The sequence below is a fragment of the Pagrus pagrus genome, assembly GCF_965226575.1.
Source record: "Pagrus pagrus genome assembly, contig: HAP1_SCAFFOLD_62, whole genome shotgun sequence".
Classification (NCBI taxonomy): Eukaryota; Metazoa; Chordata; class Actinopteri; order Spariformes; family Sparidae; genus Pagrus; species Pagrus pagrus.
Window position 1 is genome coordinate 184,169 of NW_028175401.1, and position 23,292 is coordinate 207,460.

The following is a 23,292-nucleotide window of genomic DNA, read 5'->3' on the forward strand; positions in this document are numbered from 1 at the left end:
ATCTGGACACACTTTAATTACAAACAGGTGGAAAACCAAACGGAATGCGTCGTGGAAAAAGATGGGGAGAAATGCGGCCATAAATTAGCCGGGAAAAACACCACGAATCTAAAAAGACATCTCAAGATCTTCCATGATGAAATCGAGGTAAGTAAAAACGTAACATGTGTCTAGCCTAGTGTGTGTGTGTGTGTGTGTGTGTGTGGGGGGGGGGGGGTTGTAGCGTGTGTCTAGCCTACCGTGTGTGTGTGTGGGTTTGTAGCGTGTGTGTGTGTGTGTGTGTGTGTGTGTGTGTGTGTGTTTGTAGCGTGTGTCTAGCCTAGCGTGTGTGTGTAGCGTGTGTCTAGCCTAGCGTGTGTGTGTGTAGCGTGTGTCTAGCCTAGCGTGTGTGTGTGTGTGTGTGTGTGTGTGTGTGGGTTTGTAGCGTGTGTCTAGCCTAGCGTGTGTGTGTGTCGAGACTAGCGTGTGTACGTGCGAGAGAGAGTATAAAGTGGGTTTATCCACACAACACACATAAATATATATTAATTAGCTCTAACTCGGAGCTAATTTAGTCAAGAGATTTTAACAAACTTCCTCTGACTAGTGCTAGCAGCAATTACAGTCATGTGAATCAACCAATTCTACAGAGGTTCTTAGTTCCTACTTCCTACCTGACTGACTGACTCTGTAAGTGCATTTAAGCATCCCTTAGTTAGACCCATACAGTATTACATTAAAACAAATGGTATTTGCATTAACATGCATCCCTGCTTAGTTTATGGCTACTTGTGTTTTGATTATGAAGACTTTACAGTCAAGTCACTCACTCAGAGGTTGATTAACTAATGTAACAATCATGGCAAGGATTATGCTAATTAATATTTATAGCAGTTAAGATTTTCTGGAGGCTGCACTGCATCTGTCCTGACATTGTATCTATTCCTGTGCTAGATTCCAGATAGAGCATCGGTGAAGCAAGTCCTGCCCAAGAAGATGGACAAGCCAACTACTGCTCAGGATTCCTTTGCCACAAAGTACAAAGACAACTCCCCAGAGCAACATACCAAAGAAGAGGGGATAGCACAGTGGATAGGGCGCACAGGACTCCCAGCGCGAATTGTAGAAGATGAGGAGTTCATCGCCATGATGGCAAAAATGGACAAAAAGTTCCAAGTGCCAAAAAGACAAAAAATTTTGAACTTAATTGAGAAAATGTACAAAGAAGAGAAAGAAAAGATAAAAGAAAAGCTGACCACAGCACGCAGGATTACTACAGGGTTAGATATTTGGACTAAAAAGGGGTTAACAGCATCCTTCCTGGGAGTCAGCGCCTGTTACTTCAACCCTGAGGACAACAAAGCTGAACACAAACTGCTGAACTTGAAGGAGATGGTTCATCCTCACACTGCAGAGTCAATAAGTACACTTGTGGAGGAGTCAATGGAAGAATGGGGGATTCCTAAAGAGAAGGTCCTCACAACAATTACGGACAATGGCAGCAATATGGTTGCTTCTTTCCACACACATGCAGAAGTTCCCATGACTTCTGAAGAGGACTCAGAGGCAGAGCAAGACGATGCCAATGATGGCGATGAGCATCAGGAGGATGAACGGTCAGTCTGTGTATGAAACTATGCTATTAATTCATTCAACATTTATATAACTGGTCTTTTTTTTATGAATAAAGTCATTCCATAGAAAGTTAAAAGATTAAAAATAATGCTATAAATTCATTCAGCATTAATGAAACTGTTTATGATTACATTTTATATACATAAAAACTTAAGGTCATAGGAAGTTAACTACTAGAACTATGTCATTTGGTTCAATAATGCAAGGGTTAAAGTGATTAAATATGTGCATTTGTTGTTTTAATATTTCCATGTAGATACGACTACGGAGCCATAGAGAGAACTCCATGCGTAGTTCACACCCTACAGCTTGTAGTGAATATGGTACAGAAGGATCCCCCAATCCGAAGGCTGTTGGAGAAACTGAGACATCTGGTGAGCAAGTTTAGGAAGTCATCTGTTGCTACAGAACGGCTGCTACAGAAGTGTGCTCTTGTTCTTGTCAAAGACTGTCCCACCAGGTGGTCAAGTTCCTTTGCTATGATTTCGCGCTGTCTTGAAGTCAAGGAGCACCTCACAGCTGTGGCTGAGTCGATGAGCTGGGTCAGCCTGCAGACTAGTGAGTGGCAGAAGATTGGGATGCTGAGAGACCTACTTCTGCCATTTGCGGAGCACACCCGGTCGCTTGAAAGTGACACTCAATCACTTTCCCTTGTTGTGCCAGCACTCCTCGATCTCAAAAGCCATCTGACGGAATTCTCACTTGCACATGGGAGAACATACAAAGATGCAGCTACTCTGGCCCAGAAGATGCTTTCCAGTATGGATAGGCGCTTTAGTGTGTTTCTTGACACAACAGCTGACAACTTCTCACCACTTCCCGCAGCAGCATGCTTTGTTGACCCTTGTGTTGCTGAAACCCTTCTGGAAAATGATGACAACGAAATACAGAATCTTGTCAGAAAGGCAGAGGACTACATTGCTCATCTTGTGCCACAAACATTGCAAGTACGACAGGAGCAGTTGACTGATGATGAGCAAGTCGCAAGTGAGGGTACAAAGGCTCTAGAACCAACCCCCACAAAACGGCGTCGATTCCGGTTCTTCAGTGCCAATCGTCCATCGAGGCCCAAGACAGCCAAGACAACAAACATTAGGAAGGAGATTTCAAAGTATAAAGAAGCGCTGTCCGAGCCCCACCAGGCTGCTGCTACTAGTGCTGAGGTTGAGGATTCGGGCATTGAGTATTGGTTAACTCAGTGTTGTTCCACTGTCTTTCCAAACCTGAAACCAGTGGCGCTGGACCTCCTGGCGATGCCAGCCTCTCAGGCATTTACAGAGAGGGTCTTCAGTATAACTGGTTACCTCTCTTGTGGCCGCAGGAACAGGGCTAGGACAATCTTGGAAAGAAGCGCTTTCCTCAAAATAAACAAGCCTAAATAGTGGTTAATGGCTGGGCTGGCCTGAACAGACATGCAACAAGCATGCATGTACTGAGTGCACAAACAACACACAAACGAAAGAAAGAGAGAGAGAGAAGTGAATGTAGAGGAAACCCAGTTGCTGCAGACTACTTGTTATTTGTTTCAGTAGTTGTCAGTACTGTTTATTCTTTTCTGTCAACAAATTTCTGTGCAGTCACTGCCATTTGTACTGTTCCTTTTAAGTTAGTTTTTATGATGCAAAATCATCATCATGCAAAATTCAGTTTACAAGCAGGTCACAGACACACACATTTGCACTTTATATTATGTTACTGTAGCTCGAGAATCCTTGTTTCTCTTTATGACTTGAATGTATTGCCTACTTTTTTTGTTGCATTGTCAGATGTGATGCCACAGTATTTTATTTATTTAATTTAAATTTATGTGTGTGTACCTACATGTTTTGTTGGTAAAATAAATATGTTGAGCGGTCTGCTCAGCAGAGCATCTTCCACGTCTGGACTGGATGTTTTCTTGAGTCTATAAGGTAACAATAACATAATAATAAGATAACCATGTTTGTTTTGTGAAATGGGTTTGACTAAAAGAAAAAATTGGTTTCATCTATACTATACTAGGTAATTATACTATATTAACTGGTTTAAACAAAATTACATTATTAAAAAGAGATTACAATCATTGACTAAAACTAGACTAAAATGTCATCAGTTTTCGTCGACTAAAACTAGACTAAAATAGTCGTGGGTTATTCTGACTAAAATAAGACTAAAATGCTCAGAGTTTTAGTCGACTAAAACTTGACTGAACAAAAAGGAGTTTGAACGTGACTAAGACTAATAAAAACTAAAATGACAGTTTGACAGAAAGACTAGACTAAAACTAAAATTAAAACAGGCCGCCAAAAACAACACTACCGCACAACTATGACAGTGAAAAACTAAAATTCTGTATTTCTGTGATCACAGCACACAGGATGCAACCTATTGCATTGCTCTTCCATTATTTAACAACCGAGGACATGCAATACACCCTTACATTATAAATAACACCGCTGTTAAGGAATAGTGCCTTTATACATGTGTAAAGACCAAATAATAATATATGGGACACTGCCACTTCCACGGCAGTGGGACACTGCCACTTCCACCGCCACCTATTGCTGTTCCAGCAGACAAGGTCCAAGACATCACTTTTCAGGCCAGCAACTACAGCATATCTGAAGAGGACAAGGTTAGTAGCTGCATCTGATGTTTTTCACATAAAAACAGTTTGAAAATCGTACAATGTGAACATAACTTTTCTCATTTTGTACTTCCATAATGATTATGAATTGTATAAGCTAATAGAAAACACTGCTGTTTGTAGAGCACTTTGAAAAGTCTTCTAACTGGATCTCGGGACGAAAATCAAGTTTTGACTAAAATCGGGAGAAAGTTCCAGATTTCAATAAAAGACATTAAGAGTGTTTGCCCTCTGGATTTACTGGACGACACCTCATGGACGATGCCGTGGCTGACAGATGATGTGAGTATGACAGTACTGTTAACATTATTAAATCTATTAAGACGTATATGTTTACAGTCAGACATGCAGTCTGACTAAAGATAAATGCTGTGGCTCATGTCAGTGTGCACTCAAGTGTGTGGTGACAATTTTTATGTGCTAAATCCTGCAAAAACTGATATCACCATCTTTTTTATTCAGGCTGTCAATTTCAGAGTGGCACAGATTACACGGGCCTGCAGTAAGGTAATATGAAGTACTTGTGTGTATGCTTTTGTCAATTCTGAACAAACACAACATCCTCAGTAAAGGTAGGAGACAGTAACACTTATAAATCTTTATCCCCACTGCACAGTCTGTGAGTTTGGCTCACTTTGACAACATTCTGTGGAGTCGGGACTGGATAAGAAATGGCCATGTCCAGGACAAAACTGTCAAACACTTAAAGGTGGGTTTGCCATTCTTGAAAGATGTATGTCTTTACAATCTGTCTTTTTAACATGGACATTTAATACTGAAATCGCTATTGTCTCCACTGCACTAGACTGCAGACCGAATATTTCTACCAAGGCTTGTGGGTCACAGCACTCCTGAGACTGGAAACCACTTTATCCTTTGGGTAGGCCAACATGACAGCACATCAACCATGTCATAAAAATGATGTTAAACACATGTATATCACTATAATTATTCAAAAGAGATGCTTGGACCATGTTTGCTGCAGCAAAGTGTTAGCAACATGTTAAATTTGTGTGTAATTTTACTTCAAGAATTAAAGTGAACAGCAGGTAAACAGTAGCCAAAGTAGTATAAAAGTTATCACCCAAACATGCATTCAGAATGAAGAATGCAATAAACATATGATGCTATATTTGAAATACTATGCAAGAAATGTTTAACACTTATATTAATAAATAACACAAATAATAAGTGTAATGTGAGACATTTTATCAGTTACTAAAGGGGAGTTTTGCATTCCCCCATGGTAGTTGAGCTCATATTTGACATGTAAATATGCATTTTTATCTTTTAAGAAGACAATCATATTTACTCAAGTCCAGCATATAAATATAGGTCTCACACAGTGGACATGCTGCAATAAAAAAGTCATAGAACATTAGGTAAGAACATTTGTAATGATGTACTGTATAATTGATATGTTATTTTGTATAGCCTTAATGGTGTGATAAGACAGAGACTGATGGACAATATATAAATGTATAAATGCACCGATAACTTGGTTAGAAAGTTATCACTGTGGCTATCAAAAGCATTACTTTTTCTCTGTAAGACAAAACAAAAGATGTAACTGCAGATATATGTGCTTCTGGTATCTTTATGACTTAGGTACTAGACTTCTCAAACAAAGAATTGAGATTGTACGATTCTTTGAGGATTCAAACAACAATGACAGATGACGACATGGCTCTTCTGAGGTGAGAAGTGAAGACACAAAATTCAGAGGGTGGTTCAAAAATTTAGGCAAGGGAATTACTGTCATAGAAATGTGACCCCTTATGTTTTGTTATCAAAGTAATGTCTTCAGAAACCACGGAGGTCTCAAGGGATGGAAGGTCACATTCCCAAAGCAGTGGAGGCTGAGAGACCATGATAACTGTGGGATCTTTGTGTGCTCGGTAAGTAAACTGTTTCAGCTTTGTAGGAGCTGTCATCATTTGTAAAACACACAAACAGGATGACAACAAGAAATAACTGTTTTGTATGCCATTTGTGACTATGTTTTTATCCCAAAAAAAGGCAGCTGAGAATGAGGTCCAAAACAGAGATGTCAGCAATGACGATCTCTCCCTCAACCAGTGTCGAACTCTAAGAAGACACAATGCGGCTGAGATGATAAAAGGCCTGAGTGTTCAGGTCAGATATATTAAACTTTTCGCTTAAAGCCAATGTTTACTCAAAGAGAATTCAGAGTAATGTTATTTATGTTTTTATTTTTTTATTTTTTGTCATTCACACAGACTTTCCCACTCACCAAAGAAGACCTGGAAAAAATAAAATTTGAGGAGGACAGGATTCAGCAACAGGAAAAAAAAGCAAGCGACTCCAACTGTCATTGCTTAGCCTGGGAAAAACAAGCCTGCGTGTTTCAGCGGGTAACTGGCTCAAAGAGGTATTGAAGAAAGAAATTGAACAGCAATACGCAGCATTTGTGTAATGATTAATGCCAGGTGTTTGATACAAAAGTAGAGCATAATAAAGGTGTCTACAGTTTTAAGATAAATATAGTCGAATAAGCTGATAGACTGTTTCGATTTGTCTTGTAGAACACTCCACAGTCAAGTGAAAAACTTTTCTTGGCTCGAGTGTAAAAGCTGTGGAGGTTGGATACATTTTGAATGCGCAGGTGTGCAAGGAGACTGGACCACCAGAGAGTTCCATTGTGGTTGTGATCGCGACATGACTACATATCTGTAAGTATATGACACATGCTCATGTTCCATTAAATAACCTAAAAAAAAAAATTAAATAAATAAAAAAAACCTAATAAAATATCTCAAATAATTTGCTGTAATTTTATCGTTCTGTCATTACTGTATGAAATATGACCATAATTTGTTGAACAGTGATGTTTTTAAATTGTGCTAGTAGTACGGTACTTTAGCAAGCTGACTTTCAAAGAAATTACAATGTTTTTAAGTGTTGTCCTCCAGCTCAAAAGTCAATTAGGAACATTTTCTCAAATACATGTCTTTGCTATATTGCAATTACAAGCCGACCTCATAGTTCATGCTTTTACTTCTTGCAGGGATAAAGATATTGTGGAATCCACCCAGGCAGACAGCATTTTGACTGACAAAGAGATCAAGGTATTACTGACAGATTTCCCTTTTTGGGTTTGGGGTTTGGTTTGAAAGAATAATGACATCCTTTTTCAAACCTGACATGTTGCTTTTTAAAGGTATTTGGACTGATTAAACTATTTTGTATTCTCAGTGTTTGGAGATAGATCTTCTGTCAGGTCGCATTCTGTCAAACAGAATGTACCTGTTCAGGAACACAGGATAAGACCCAACACTGAAAGCATTCTATGCTGACCACCTGTCTGTTTTTGACGACATAAAGGTAAAGATTATACATGCATGTAATGCTAATATATTAATAAACACCTTACAAATGAAAAAAATAGTTCATGGTGTCTCTACGTATGAAACGCATACAATATGAAAATAAAGGCAAATATTAATGTTGTCATTATCAATATTTCAGACAGGAGAACTCATTGTCAGGTTAGAAGGGCTTGTTGCCAAACAAGTGGCTGTTGCTGAAAGAGATGCCTACTTAATTGAGGTCATTTTGCCAGAGGTAAGTACAACATAATTTTTTGTATCCAAGTTAGACAAATAAAAAGTTAATTATTTCTTGCCCGGGGGATTAAATGAATTGTGACAATAAAACCACAATGACAAATAAAATAAAAAATTGTTCCAGGTAGTCATCGAGTGGCTAACACAGCGGTTCAGCATCTGCCGGTATGAAGCAGAATGTATTCTGCTAAGTACCACCTTTTTGTGGAACAAGATGGAATGGTAATGTATTAACATTTAGAAACAGTATTTGCAAGTCAGGGTTAGGGTTAGGGTTAGGGTTAGGGTTAGGTGAGTGGTAAAGCATAGGGCAATATTTCAAGTCTGTCTTCTATTTATGTAGCGTTACCCATCCAAATTTGTCAAATCAAGTGGATATTTGATAACAGTAGTCCATTTTTGTATAAAAACATTTACTGTGTAAAAGTGTCAATATATTTTTTTAAAACAACAGAACGTCTAAAAATGGCACAAAAATACACATCTCAAAATAAAAAACATTTTGAATTTCTAACAGAAGCCCCTAGAGCAATTTTGAAGAAAATAAAGTCTATGTCATTTTCTAATACATTAAGCAATGACATTATTGCAGCATCACAAATGTCACAAATTAGTATAGTGATCAACAATCATCCCGTACCACGAGATCTCGCGATATAAAATCGTTAAACTATTTTTCGTGGAGGTTAAAAGCTGTCTCGCGATATGAGTAGCTACAGAACAAATGCAGAGCGGCAGCTCGTATAACGGAGTCTGACGTTCAACTGGCAACATTTAGAGTGCTTGGTGGAAGCAATAAGCGGCACACGGTGACAGACAAGACGGGAACAACATGTAAGCACTATTATAAGCACTAATACTACAAAATAGTGCCGTACACTGCGGCTAACACGAGCACTATGCAAAGACACCCACAGATAGCATAGCCGAAGTTTTACAAGCATCTGCGAGTGACTGCGAGCTTCAGATGCTAAACCATGGTGTTGCTACTGTGACCGACAATTTACGCAAATTGTCGTTGTAGTTGTAGCCAGCTGTCTTTATCACGCTTGAACAAAAAATGTGTCAGTCTGTGTTTGCACTTTAAGTATTGAGAGACTATTATTATTATTATTATTATTATTATTATTATTATCTATTAATTTCTCATTTGAATTTATGGAAAGGAGTTCAGTAACAAGGTCACACACTAGAACTGAAATGACGTTCATTACAAGATAAGAACTATTTAAAACATTTCACGATGGATCAGCATTGTTTTGCATTTTGTGCAAACACTATTTTTCCAGTCACATATTTCATCATTGAAGTTGTCTTTGCAAATAGTGTTCAAAAAACGTCTCATTCTCGTGAACCCAAAATCATGTAGTGTCTCTGTCATGAGCTGGGTGTATCATCACACCACTGTTTTTCAACTAATCACGAAAGAGTTCAAGTGCTGCAGTTACATATTCAAGCTTCCACAAATAAACTTAATGCCTTTTCCATGACTTGGCAGGTTGGAAAGTGGAACTGCCCCAGGTGCCAAATGTGTGCAGACAACAGGAGGGCCTCACACAACGCACTTTGAGGAGGTACTTTATTATTCAATGATAACTACAATTTTTACTTGCATAGTAATTACCAGTCATAAGCGATCATCATCATTCACTGACATTTTGTGCAACCCAACACATCCACATATATGCCAAAAGGTACAAAGTACATCAGTGTTCTAATTTGGATAAATACTCAAGTAAAGTTTTGGTGCAGTAATTTTTAAAATTTTATTTGAATTTGTCTGCACAGCTTTCTGATGAACTTCTTGTGGAGGTGTTTCTGGAAGTCATCCTCATGGAAGGAGATGGCCATCGCAAAGATTGCACTTGTATGCAAGACGTTTAGGGACATTGTATCAAGTAAATGGTTCCGGAAGAGAGCACATTACAGATGGCTACAAAGTAAGTAACAATAACGTAAGCAAATGTATATACAGTGCCTATAAAAAGTATTCCCATAAGCTTTGGCTGGTGAAGAACCCGGGCAACAGTTGTTGTATACAGAGTCTCTCCCATTTCAGCTGCTGAAGCTTTTAACTCCTTCAGAGTAGTCATAGGTGTCTTGGTGGCCTCCCTCACTAGCCTCCTTCTGTGTTTTAATTATGTATTAATGTGTTGTTTTTTTCTCAATAGGTGTTGTGAATCTTCAAAAGTTTTCTTCTGCTTTTCAAGAAGAACTCAAAAGCATGTACACTATTGAACCTTGCACTGCCTGTGGATTGCTATACAAATCCTTCCCTGGAGGTATAAATGCCAGTTTTCTGATTCATAACAGTGCGCTCAGTTGCAGTTTTTTGGCTTTGTTGAGCTACATTTCATATCAGCAAACACCTGTAATGTGTTGTAATGTCAACCTTAACTGTTCATATCTCTCTTCTTCTTCAAGGATATATTGGGCAAGGGAGGAGAGTATGGAGCCAGAACGGTGACTTTAAAATTTGGCATCCAAAAAAAAAATTGGCATTGAAAACAAAACCAGTACTGAAAAAGGAAACATTGGCATTGAAACATTTGTATTGAAAACAGTTGTATTGGCATTGAAACAAGTATTGGCACTGAAAAAGGAAACTAATTAAAATAATTAAAATCTGAAAATCTTATTATTTTATTTTATTGGGATTTTTTGTATTTTTCAATGACAATCTTGAGATTTTTTCTTCATGTCACTTTTTTTTCAGTGACAGATTTTTTTACAATGTCAGTATTTTTTCAGTGTCACTGATTTTCAGTTTCAACTTTCTGTCACTGTTTTGGCGTCGAGAGGGAGGGGTCTGAGGGGAGGGGCAAGTAGAGCGTGGTTTGCATATAATTTGCATATCGGCATCCTGAAGAAGTGCGCAACCCGCCATCAGCCCGAAGCCTCTGGCATGGTGGCATTGCTAAAATGTCCAGTCCACCGGGAACTTCCAAACCGCAAGTAAGTCTGTTTTTTTTCTCTGCTATTTACATGTTTATTCACATGCAACCTGGCCTGTTTGGTTAGCTTTTAACGGCCGTTATGTTGTTTTTGTAGAGGTCCGCTGGAACATGTAAGTTTCTAACATTAGCCGTGTTGGCTAACTTAACCTGTGGTTAATGCAGGATCAAAAATAAACACCCGCCAAGCGCCGAACACGGCTAAAAGTCGGTTTTGGCAGAAAAATAAATTAATGTCATGTGTCACCGGCCTGGCGGTAAATACTTGTTGCTGCCAAGTAATAATACATCACAACAGCGGCTAACAGTAACATAGCCTGGGACGTTAACATTGACATGATAAACAGCAGGGCTTCGGCTGTGTAGTTAAGCTACTGACATCCCCAGCACACGCACACACACACCATACAGAGTCTCATCTTTGAGCCGCTAGCTCAGCTTCAACGCAGGTATGCCACAATAACTCTTACAAGGGCCGCGAATTTGCTTCTGGTGACGATAAAAATGTTCCAGCGGACTCTGTTTCCAGCGCGGTCATGGAGAGTCTGAGCAGCTAACTTACTGAGCTGTGACTACCAGCTCTGCTTTTCTCAGTTTACCTGCCACTGACAGATGAGCCAGAAAGTTAAATGTGGACCCTGAGTAAATGGTAGCTAATGTTAAGTCTCCAGCCCTGTGATGTTTTGCCGTTGTGTTTTTCACAAAGACCCTGGCCGAGTGAAAGTTAACTTTAAACGGCTGTTGTGCTGGTTTGGCAGCGGTCCACTGAAACCAATGCTAAGTTATTAGGTGTTGGCTAGCTAATCTGTGGTTAATGATAGTTAGCGTTAATTCTCCAGCCCTGTGATGTCTCTTTTCTTTTTCTTTAGGAGTTAGAGGCCAGTGTTATTGCTGCTGCACAAGGCCTCATAAACGTGCTAACGCAAAATATTCAGCAGCATCACACCCCAGCACAGCAGAATCCAGTGCAGTCACATGAGCAACAGAATCGACAAGCACAAACCCGGAATATTACTTCAGTTCAAGGGAGGTGTTGTTGAAGTTGAGAGAGATGGCAGATTCGCGACCCCAACAGATGACGGTAAGTTAATCAAAATATGTTTACCTATTAACTTTTATATATTTGGCTTTTTGCGCTGACGATCCAAGGAAATGACAAGTTTCTTTAAATAACATCTTTTGTTATTTCATGAATTGCACTGAGTTCTGCTTAGCTAATTTGAAATCAAAATTAAAGTTTTGCATTTGCTCATATGTGGAAAGGGGGGTTTCTAACATTAAATTATTTGATTTAAACGTAATTAATAATTTAATTAAATGTGCGCCAATTCAACATTTCTATAGCTGTATGGCAGATCTAAGGTAGAGTAGCTTGTCATGGCAACTTGAGCTCTGATAAATGTGTCATCACATTAGTGTTTTTTTTTTTTTATATTAATTACAGGAACCTTCGATTGTGAGGCAGTTCATGGAGAGAATGCTGAGAAGGCTTCAGGAAGTTCTGCGACGTCAGCCTGTGGATTTGGATTATTTGCACTTTGTTTTAAGTCATGAAGTGGGACTTCTACGCTCTTTTGCCAATGTAGTAGAGCTGCCTCAAGATGTTGTTCGTGCTTTATCTGACTTATTAAGACTTCTTCGTTTACAAGAGGAGAGTTATCCAGCTGCCACCTATGTAGAGGTTCTGGGGGGTGGTAGGGGACAGCCAAAACTTGCAATTTCTAAAGAATGTCTCCAAAACCTTATCGACATGCAGTTGTCCATCCCCTGTGTAGCTAAGCTCCTGGGTGTCTGCAAAAGGACAGTATATCGGCGGATGCGTGAGTATGGACTATCAGTTACGGGATCATACAGCAATATCACAGATATGGAGCTGGACAATCTTGTGCGCTCAGTTAAATTGAGGATGCCGCACATAGGCTATAGAATGATGAAGGGCGAACTGCAAGCGATGGGACACCGAGTCAGATGGGAGCAGGTTTCAGCATCCATGCACAGGGTGGATTCTGCAGGGATCTTGGAGAGAATGGCACGTTTAGGCTGTGTTGCTAGAAGAACATATTCTGTCAAGGGTCCCCACTCACTGGTCCACGTGGACACAAACCACAAACTTATCAGGTGTGTGTGTGTGTTTGTTATGTTTTACAAGAATATTGTTATAATATGTTCATATATTTATATGTATAAATGTTGAAATTGTTTGCAGAGGGAGTCTTGCTTGAGCTTTTACAAATAAGTTCTATTCATGTTTGAAGGATGCTGGTAGATTTTGTATGCTATTACAACATAGGCTATAGATTGCTGGAGCTGTATTACAACAAAACAAACTTTTGTAATACAGTTTATTAATTAAGCTGCACATACAGTTAGTTTGTGCCCCCATTCTATAAAATTTCAACATGTGAATGGGTAGCTATTTAATGATTGTTGCTTAGTGACTCTTAGTCCATTCCACACTGTGTGGATCAGCATGCATGCTGTAAATTAAGAACATTCCTGAAGAAGCCTTGATCATTTTAGCATGGTTCTTTAAGGTTCTTTAATTCAGCGTTAGGCAGTAAATGCAGTAGTTTACCATAAAAAAACAGGATGAGGATGTCATACAGTCAGGAAAAAGTCTACTGTGCCACACATAATGAAACATGGTTATGTGTACAACATTGGTTTAACTGTTACATGAAATAAAGGAGGGAAAAAACAGTCATTTACACACTGAGGCTAGTTTCATTTCATCATATTATAGGGGGATGTCCCGTCTAAAGTGCAGCTTTTACAAATAATTGGACTTCACTCTATGAGACCATCTCAAGAACATCATCTTGAATACTGACAGTTTTTCTTTAAGGTCTTTGCAGTTGTCTCCAGTGAATGTGTAGTCCTCTTTGGACAGTGTGAAATTAATTAATTAAGAAATTATTTAATAAAGTGATGGTAGATGTCTTGTATACCCCCCTAGTAAACCATCCATTTAATATTGTGGAAAATATACCGGAGGATGCTGCCCATCTTTGCTGATTAAACCTTTTTGAATACCCTAATTTTTTTTATTGTAATTTGGTTAAAGCAGAATCATGAAGATAACTTTTTTTTGACAGTATAACTGCACAGTGAGAAAAGAAACATGCAATTCTGTAGGGAAAAGATTCTAAATGTTACATGGGTTCATGGTAAGTTAACATGAAACTTGAAAACCTGGGAAATACCTTGTATGAAAATCTGAATTGACCCACTTAATGATTTGTGTATGTAGAGCTATTATAATTTTAAGAGTTGATACACTTTCTGATAATTTATTTTTCCTTTCAGATATGGTATTGTTATCTTCGCTGGAATTGATGGTTATTCACGAAAGGTAAACATTTGACACTTTTTCAAAAAGCAATGCGGCTGAGCCTAGTATTACCATATTCTATTTAGTGTGGCACATTCACGCAAGTATTTTGTCACTATACTCTAGATAATGTACCTGGGTTCTGCGAATAATAACAAGGCATCAACAGCACTTGGCTTCTTCATGAGCTCAGTTGAAAAGTTTGGCTTTCCATTAAGGTAAGAAAACAGCAAGAGCATGATTGTCTTTTTGTCAAAATTCATTGACTGAAAACATTTGACTTTATCTCTGTTTCTTATGTCATAATTTAGAGTTAGAGGAGACCAAGGGGTTGAAAATGTCGGCATTGCTCAATGCATGTTCACTATTCGTGGCTGTGGCAGAGCAAGCTACATATCTGGGAAAAGTGTGCATAATCAAAGGTAAATATCAAAGTTGTGTTTCTTTTAAGTAACCCTAACCCAATGATTTGTTTTTTGATGCCTAAAGCATTAAAGAATTGCATTGCAAAGACCGTAACACCAACATCTCTGTCCTAGTAAATTTGGATAATCCACAGACTCGCTGTAAACAGTCTTCACCAAAAATGATTTATGTAAAAATGATTTCTGTCATAGAAATTCTTGGGAGCAAGTCAATTCTTATTGACGGCCAGCCGGGGAGACTTGCAACAGTAATACAGAGTGAACACTGCAGTACCAAACCAAATCTGAAGGATACATCCTCACAGGAAGCATTTATCCTTCGTAGGCCTACAGAGATGCACTGTGTCCAAATTAGGTTATTGTTCACCACTTTATACATGCGTGAAGAGTCTTGGATTTTTGTTCAAATCAAGACACCATGCTTACCTAAGTTAACTTAAGTCAATGTTTCCCACATATAGACTTTACTTGGGCGGGCCACCCAGGTATATGGATGGCCAGCCCGGGTATATTTGGCAACCCATTCAACGTTTTGCAGAGAAAAATAGAGAAGCAATCTATTATGTTACAATACATGCAACACTTTCTACAGAGAGTCTATCTGTAATGAAACAAAATATAGATGATCTCAACCTTGGGTTACCTAGGAAATGGATAGCAGTGCATCCATATCAAGACAGTTGCGTCAGTCAGTTCACCAAGCAGGCAGAGAGGAGAAACCAAGTCTGACCTACATTTTGAGTGTCCCTGGCTGTGATTCTAATATTAATACGGTGCACTTTTTGTATTTTTGTTCCTTAAGAGTGGAGCGCTTATGGCGTGACGTGTGGATGGCAGTAACAAGGGTATATTATGAGCTACTTCATGGTCTTGAAGAGGAGTGCCTGCTTGATCCCTCCAACAGCCTGCAGTTATTCTGTGCCCAGTACATATTTGTACCACGCCTCCAAATGGACCTAGACACTTTTACAGCTGGGTGGGATAACCATCCTCTGCGTACGGAACAAAACCTGACTCCCAATCAACTTTGGACCATTGGATTTCTCCAGTATCCTGTGTCTGCTCCAGAGAATCTAGAGGTAGACCTCAAAAATGTTGAATCCAAGCTATGTTTAATCAGGTTTACCCATTGTCTCATATTTTAAGATCTGAAACAATTGTGACAAATAATGCAAAAATAGATCAAATCAGAAGTCAAAAAATGTTTTAACGACAATGTATATTCAGTATTTTCGTACTCTCAACAAATTAAAATGAATTCTTTGAAGATCAAATGTGTGAAGTATACAAAAGGCAAGTGTTATAACAAAATTACTTGCCATTTATAGGATTTGCAAGATCACTTGTTGGACTTCAACCCTGACAGTTTGAGAGAAGATGCTCCTGCTGCTGCTGCTGCTGCTGGTGGAGTAGTTCTACCACCCATCCAGTGCCCTCTGGGGCCACAGGCTATGGCTGGACTGAGGGCAGCCATCAATCCTATCACTCCCTCCCAGGACAATGGAAGAGACATTTACAAGGCTGCGCTTGACTATGTAACATTTCACTCAAACTTTGCAGGATAACATGCAGTCTGCAATATAGAATAGATGTTCAACAGTTTCTGTGATTTCAAAAAAATTGTTTCTGATTCTTAGACAAATGAAATTGTAATTGCTTGCATGAATAGGTATTTGTGCAGAACTATTGTGGAGATTGTTTAGGATATATAGGTTTTACTATGCAGTATATAAACAACTCAGTCTGTCATGGTAAAAAGAGATCCAGTTTTATTCTGCTGTTACTTGTTTTAAACAACCAAATGTAACCTCCCACAATTTTATTGGCCAAACTTTTAAATCTAGTGTATGCAGATATTTTAAACTGGCGTCTTAAATACCATTAGACAGTTATCTCGCACTGCATTACACATCTACCAAACTCAGTATGTCATGTTTGATATCTTGGTAATGAAGAATTTAAAATAAAGCTATGTGAATTTGAACACTTTCATGCTGTATAATGTGCATCTGTATTGTGTTGGGCTCTTAAGTGAAATGCTGGGGTTTTTTTTCAGTGGAAAACAGCACATTAGTTCCATTTTACAGCATAATACTGTAGACATACTCAAGTAAAACACTTCAGTTAATATTCACAATGAAAAAATGATAAAGGCCACAGACCGCATTATGTCCATATTTATTGTTGTCAAGTTAATTTTTGCTGACGATTTAGTAAAAAATCCAAACCCCCACAAAGTTGATTTCACTTAAATGACATGAATTTGCCATACACATGTTGAAACTAATGTGTATGTGGAAGACTGAACAATTTCAACTTTTCAATAGTACACGTAACCTTGTAATTTGAGGAACAGCATCACATTTCAAGGTTTTACATTACATGTACATTTGTCAGTGCGCTGTAAACAAAATGCAAATACAGAGTTCTTAAATGACCTTTTTTCAAATAAACTGTTAGCAGTGATCCCAAACTAAAAAAACAATGCAATGGGAGAATCAAGTGTGAAGAACCAAACCGTAATATTGAGCTGTTTTTATGGTTTGACTTATCTGTATTTGCTATCTGTATTTTTTTTATTAAGACTCTCACAGAACAATAAATAGCTCACTGAACAGATTTAACAAAAATGCCAAAAAAAATTCACAATACTGGCTGACTTTCAAGTAAACATCAGTGGTCACAAAACATGACCTCTACACACGACCGAAGTCTCTACCCATTCTGATTGCTACTGTCATTATATCTCTGAACTCTGTGTATGTTTTCATATGTTCGACAGGAATAGTTATTGTATTTGTGCAGGCACTTACAAGTGGGAAACAAATGTGGTGACCAGGCATTTTCTCATTACAGTGGTGTTCAAATATTAGATTTATTTTAAAATCTGCCCTCTCTGATGGAAGAAGGGGCTTGTGCCTTTGTCCAGTTAACCACTGCATTACTGTTGGGACAGACAGGCTTGCGTGCTTTTGTTGATTCCAGTGCCCTTCACTTAGCAGCTCCTCTTGGGTCAGAGGCTCACACATTTTCTGGTCTTCATTCTGATCTGCATGATAAAACAAATCAGAGTATTTCATTACAATGGAGTAAAAATCCAACACTGCAAGAAGCCAACCCTATTTACCAATTTGCACGATTAATCCCAAAGGCCTATTTCAACTAACCCTACTGCATTCATTTCTATTTAATATACACTGACATAACTGAAAGATAAAAACAAAAGGTAGGAATAGTCCTAGAATAATGTAATCCAAAAGAATACCAGGTATACAGTATGAAATCTTTTGATTACATTTGTAGTGTACTATGTTGTCACCACAGGCATATGTTTCCATTCAACATTGGAGGGGACACATAAGCTTAAACAATATTCCTGCATTCTGGGAATTTTTTTTTTTCTTAAGAAACATGTATTTTGATCTATTACTTATGTCTTTGGGCTGTGGAGGGCAAAGTCCAGAAAGGCTCTAGTGAAGTTCAAAACCTGGACCATTTTGCCATAAGCATTGCCACCCGCCATTACCCACAAAATTAATGTTTCTAAAAAGGAAATCTATTGATGGTCCTTTTTGGTGGAGTGCTATAATAAGTGCCAAATGTAGGTCATGTACATGGAATCATATTCTGCTCTACTCATTTTAGGTAACAGCTGTTTGCATGGCAAATATGTATAGTACTTTAAAATGTGAGAAAGACAGGTTAAGTCAAACCTGTGTTTTCCAGGTCTTGTAGAAAGTCCTGGAGGAAGTTGATGATGGCATTTTCTCTTGCTTGCCTTGGACTTCCCTTCTCACTCAGCTCAGGCACTAGGATACTCATTATGTAATCAGCATCCGGCTGGGGGGGGGGGGGCAAAAGGGGGGAAAAAAGGAGGAGGGTTGACTACACATATAGGAACACATAGAAACTTTGAAAAAAGACCACAGGTCCACATTACATATGACTTTGTATTCTTCAAAAACAAAAAAGGTTAAGCAAAGCAATAACAGAAAGTCATAAAAAGATAATGGTATCAATCATAAAGAGATGCAGCTCTACTACTACATCCTGTAGGGTTTCTAAGCATATTATCAAGTCATAGCAGTAAAGCAAATCTGGATGATTTAATGCCCAGAATCCTTACTCTGTCATCGTCCTCTTTGGGGACAAACAGGTTTGAGCAGAGAGTTTGATGCTTCCCAATCACATCCAGAAGGTTGTAGACCTTCATCCCATTTCTAATTTGCTGAAGCATAGGAGTCAGACGCATTGTAGCATGCAGAACAATGGCTCTATTGAGAACAGGGAACAAAGTTTGTCTTGATTTGCAGAAGACCCATAAACAAAAGGGAAATACATGCTTTTTTCCACACAACTAAATTAAGACTAAGACAAGGCTGTACAAATTTATATTTTAAGTTCAAATGCTGCAACAGTATAGCAATGAAATACTGTACACTAAGAAAAGCCTTTAATGGTCTTGCACAGTTGTTCATAGCAGATGTACTCACCTTTTCTATGAGTGAGGCATATTCAAGATCATCCACATCATCTTTGGTCAGCTGCAGAGCATCAAAGTCCCCTGTTGCAAGAAACTGGTAACACCAATTTCTGAAGAAGCATGGTGCTGGGCCACCCTGAGCTAGGCTGACAGAAAACACTTCTCCTGCAGTTCTGCATGTCATCAACAAACAGTGCAGACATTGTAATTGTGACTTTTTACTTTTACTTGCATAAACTGCATAATGTAGGATAAGTAGGAAACAATGCAAACCTGTAGAAACCATTTTCTAGGTCACACATAGAGTAGACAGGACTCTTTCCCTTCTTGCCACTGCCCTCAAACAATCGCCTCTCAATGCCATGCATCATTTCTAAATACAATAAATGATGACAGAAAACACCGTTCAGTAAATAAAAAAATATTGTACCTATGAACCTGATTTCAGTAGTGTTTGGTGCGAGAGATTGTCATAAAAGATACATTACCAGTCAAAAATTCTTTGCTTAATGCTCCAGTGTCGATTCCAGCTTCGCCAATGAAAGTCACATTGAGTTTGTTGACAGGGGAGCCCTTCTTCTGTCTCTGCCACTGAATTAGGCCTCTTTGGACGAGGTTGTCCCGGGTGATGCAGATCTTAAAATCTTTGCTTGCATCTACTTGGCTTGCAAGCCACTGGAGGACATCATCGTCACTATTAAAAAGCAGCAAGAAAAAAAGAAAAAAAAAGAGAGAAAAATCAATTACTTAACTTTGAATTTAATGACACCGTAGGAAAACAAATGACTGATGAAAAAAGATGGGGGTAAAAAATCACCTAGACATATCGGCCATAGATACGCTTCCCTCCCGTAGCACACAGCTGTCTGTACTGTAGTTCAACATGTCCTGTAGACTGACAAGGATCAACAAAAACACATTAAAACATTCAATTTGTATGTAATATTCAGTATAATATATCAATGTTTATGTTTCAGCACACCTGAAAAACAATGGTAAAAAGGCATTCTACTGATGTTATTTTGGACCTATGTGTCAACCTAGATGCCCATTGAGTAACCTTGCCATTACACTCTTGTGTTATCACAGCATTTCTTGTGCATTATGAAGGCTAAAATAAAGATGCAAATTATATTTAAATTAATCCCAAATCCCTGATATAGTGCATAGTAGATATATTACAAGGAGACACAGCTTTAACAAAGACAATATGTTGGGGAAATAAAATGTATGATAACATGATAGAATGGCAAACCTTTCCCCACACAGGCTTGCATGCAGAACAATTTCATCTGATGGAAAGCAGCCACAACATATAGGGCATTCCTTTCTATCCTGTAGACAACAGATATTCAAATCAATTGCACAAGGTCTCTGTCTGCAATTTTACATATCTTTCAAGATATCAGCTCAAAATCATTACCTGGCCACAATCTCTGGACTCTTTGTTAGGGTGCGCAAGTGGTGAGTTTGTGACAGAAAGAACCTCGAACTCATTCTGCCAGTCCTGTAAAGTAACAAACAGCTGTATCCATAAATACATAGGAGGAGAAATAATCAATGATACGACATACATAGAAACAATAAAAATTTCCGGACACTTTTTTGCAAACAGTGTATTATCTCAACTGTCTATAAAAAACATCTGAGGAACTCAGAGCACTTCATGATGTTCTGAATTATTACAGTACAGGGTTTAATTCTTGCTTCGTAAAGTTCAAATGTATCATTGTTAGGAGTATAGTTTATATATAAGATATTGAGATATGTTTTATGTGTTATGAAATAGTGTTACCATCTACAAAACAATGTGATGGTATTTTACCATTTATTACACTGTGATTCCCAAATATATGTACTGTTTCGCCATATCTTCTCTGTTATATGCATTTACCTCATCATCATCATCTGCTGCAGACTCCATACAACCCTCGATGTGCAATGCTAGGATATGCAGAGGCATGTTTTCTTTGCACACTTGGCATGCAGCCTTAGGCATTTTTTGAAATTCAGTGGCATCAGATGGCAGTGGAGTAAGATCAAGGTCCTGCTGCAGTGGAACAATGTACATGGTCGTCTTCCCAGCACCCGAAACACTGCGAATCAGTCTACCTGTATACCCGTCTACATCAGGAGGAATGGCAAGCAATTTTCTTCTACCGTGGCCACCTGCAAATACAGAAAGTGAGAGAAAGAGTTCTGAATGTTGGTGTTCCTGCACCATCCAAAGGAAAGGTGTTTGAAAATGGTATGCACCTGAAGCCTTGTAGAACAACCACCCTTCCACCCCCTCCATTTTGGGATATTCTTCAATGAGAATTTTATTTACCTGAGAAATCAATAACAGAAATGGGAAAAGGCGGTTAAAAAAGGACAGTATAATAAAACGAATAAAAGTATTTATAACTAATACTTTAAATTGTTTTGTATAGTAATAGCATCACAATAACTACTGTATATTGACAAGTTTAATAGTGTGCATGCAGTTGGACTGTAATGCCAAAATTATGATTAACTTAAATTTAAAGAGTGGTTGCAATACCATTGCATGGCTCATATCATCCGTCAAAGTGAGGGACCTCTTCCCCAACCCTGCTTGGCTCAACTCCAGCTCTTCAGGTGCAGAAGGCGTGCTGGTACAGCCCTTATTCACCAAATATACATACACACTGAATGGCTTACAGACTTTCGGCTTCCCTTGAGTGGTTTGTAAGGGTGAAAAGCGGTTTTTGCCTTTCCTTTTGGTAAAGAAGCCAGGAAATGACCTGCATGTGGGAGGTTAACAGATGAAAATAAATCAACATTATGAAATATAATTTTCCATCAAATAAGTCAAACATATGATCACAAATAAATTAAACACCTGGTCATCTCCTCCTGCACTGTTTGTTTTGTTGTTTGTGCTTGTCGATTCTGTTGCTCATGTGACTGCACTGGATTCTGCTGTGCTGGGGTGTGATGCTGCTGAATATTTTGCGTTAGCACGTTTATGAGGCCTTGTGCAGCAGCAATAACACTGGCCTCTAACTCCTAAAGAAAAAGAAAAGAGACATCACAGGGCTGGAGAATTAACGCTAACTATCATTAACCACAGATTAGCTAGCCAACACCTAATAACTTAGCATTGGTTTCAGTGGACCGCTGCCAAACCAGCACAACAGCCGTTTAAAGTTAACTTTCACTCGGCCAGGGTCTTTGTGAAAAACACAACGGCAAAACATCACAGGGCTGGAGACTTAACATTAGCTACCATTTACTCAGGGTCCACATTTAACTTTCTGGCTCATCTGTCAGTGGCAGGTAAACTGAGAAAAGCAGAGCTGGTAGTCACAGCTCAGTAAGTTAGCTGCTCAGACTCTCCATGACCGCGCTGGAAACAGAGTCCGCTGGAACATTTTTATCGTCACCAGAAGCAAATTCGCGGCCCTTGTAAGAGTTATTGTGGCATACCTGCGTTGAAGCTGAGCTAGCGGCTCAAAGATGAGACTCTGTATGGTGTGTGTGTGCGTGTGCTGGGGATGTCAGTAGCTTAACTACACAGCCGAAGCCCTGCTGTTTATCATGTCAATGTTAACGTCCCAGGCTATGTTACTGTTAGCCGCTGTTGTGATGTATTATTACTTGGCAGCAACAAGTATTTACCGCCAGGCCGGTGACACATGACATTAATTTATTTTTCTGCCAAAACCGACTTTTAGCCGTGTTCGGCGCTTGGCGGGTGTTTATTTTTGATCCTGCATTAACCACAGGTTAAGTTAGCCAACACGGCTAATGTTAGAAACTTACATGTTCCAGCGGACCTCTACAAAAACAACATAACGGCCGTTAAAAGCTAACCAAACAGGCCAGGTTGCATGTGAATAAACATGTAAATAGCAGAGAAAAAAAACAGACTTACTTGCGGTTTGGAAGTTCCCGGTGGACTGGACATTTTAGCAATGCCACCATGCCAGAGGCTTCGGGCTGATGGCGGGTTGCGCACTTCTTCAGGATGCCGATATGCAAATTATATGCAAACCACGCTCTACTTGCCCCTCCCCTCAGACCCCTCCCTCTCGACGCCAAAACAGTGACAGAAAGTTGAAACTGAAAATCAGTGACACTGAAAAAATACTGACATTGTAAAAAAATCTGTCACTGAAAAAAAAGTGACATGAAGAAAAAATCTCAAGATTGTCATTGAAAAATACAAAAAATCCCAATAAAATAAAATAATAAGATTTTCAGATTTTAATTATTTTAATTAGTTTCCTTTTTCAGTGCCAATACTTG

General features: G+C 38.8%; 2 protein-coding genes and 1 long non-coding RNA gene across 3 annotated transcripts; 2 read left to right on the forward strand and 1 right to left on the reverse strand.

Moving 5' to 3' along the window:
* Positions 1-4,140: 4,140 nt before the first annotated feature.
* Positions 4,141-4,941, forward strand: LOC311253895. Its single transcript, XR_014622023.1, has 4 exons — positions 4,141-4,228; positions 4,364-4,522; positions 4,703-4,747; positions 4,857-4,941. It is a non-coding gene; the product is annotated as an uncharacterized lncRNA (long non-coding RNA).
* Positions 4,942-5,078: 137 nt separating this feature from the next.
* Positions 5,079-15,577, forward strand: LOC311253896 (uncharacterized protein). The gene is made up of 19 exons (XM_084384362.1): positions 5,079-5,120; positions 5,849-5,937; positions 6,036-6,138; positions 6,260-6,376; positions 6,481-6,632; positions 6,787-6,933; positions 7,269-7,329; positions 7,457-7,585; positions 7,730-7,825; positions 7,952-8,049; positions 9,326-9,401; positions 9,616-9,767; positions 9,999-10,109; positions 10,252-10,782; positions 11,651-11,862; positions 12,226-14,133; positions 14,239-14,330; positions 14,424-14,534; positions 15,340-15,577. Exons 2-8 carry the CDS (start codon positions 5,909-5,911, stop codon positions 7,526-7,528), a joined length of 681 nt encoding a protein of 226 aa, XP_084240488.1. The 5' UTR covers positions 5,079-5,120; positions 5,849-5,908; the 3' UTR covers positions 7,529-7,585; positions 7,730-7,825; positions 7,952-8,049; positions 9,326-9,401; positions 9,616-9,767; positions 9,999-10,109; positions 10,252-10,782; positions 11,651-11,862; positions 12,226-14,133; positions 14,239-14,330; positions 14,424-14,534; positions 15,340-15,577.
* A 1,119-nt stretch (positions 15,578-16,696) lies between these two features.
* On the reverse strand, positions 16,697-23,043 carry LOC311253890 (uncharacterized protein). The gene is made up of 14 exons (XM_084384357.1): positions 22,919-23,043; positions 21,884-22,050; positions 21,563-21,785; positions 21,277-21,349; positions 20,915-21,189; positions 20,444-20,527; positions 20,276-20,355; positions 19,838-19,915; positions 19,509-19,714; positions 19,294-19,393; positions 19,031-19,193; positions 18,664-18,811; positions 18,251-18,377; positions 16,697-17,586 (listed from the first exon to the last, which is right to left on the reverse strand). The coding sequence occupies exons 1-12, from the start codon at positions 22,949-22,951 to the stop codon at positions 18,758-18,760; spliced, it is 1,536 nt and encodes a 511-aa protein (XP_084240483.1). The 5' UTR covers positions 22,952-23,043; the 3' UTR covers positions 16,697-17,586; positions 18,251-18,377; positions 18,664-18,757.
* Between the last annotated feature and the right edge of the window lie 249 nt (positions 23,044-23,292).

What these genes read in the sequence shown, in the direction of transcription:
- LOC311253896 (XM_084384362.1), top strand. Translation starts at nt 5,909, where the DNA reads ATGACAGATGACGACATGGCTCTTCTGAG. An exon ending in CGGGTAACTGGCTCAAAGAG is followed by an intron (nt 6,633 to 6,786) that starts GTATTGAAGAAA and finishes TTTGTCTTGTAG; the next exon opens with AACACTCCACAGTCAAGTGA. An exon ending in CGCGACATGACTACATATCT is followed by an intron (nt 6,934 to 7,268) that starts GTAAGTATATGA and finishes TACTTCTTGCAG; the next exon opens with GGATAAAGATATTGTGGAAT.
- LOC311253890 (XM_084384357.1), bottom strand. Translation starts at nt 22,951, where the DNA reads ATGTCCAGTCCACCGGGAACTTCCAAACCGCAA. An exon ending in GTGCAGGAGGAGATGACCAG is followed by an intron (nt 21,786 to 21,883) that starts GTGTTTAATTTA and finishes TCCCACATGCAG; the next exon opens with GTCATTTCCTGGCTTCTTTA. An exon ending in AGTCCAGAGATTGTGGCCAG is followed by an intron (nt 20,356 to 20,443) that starts GTAATGATTTTG and finishes TGTTGTCTACAG; the next exon opens with GATAGAAAGGAATGCCCTAT.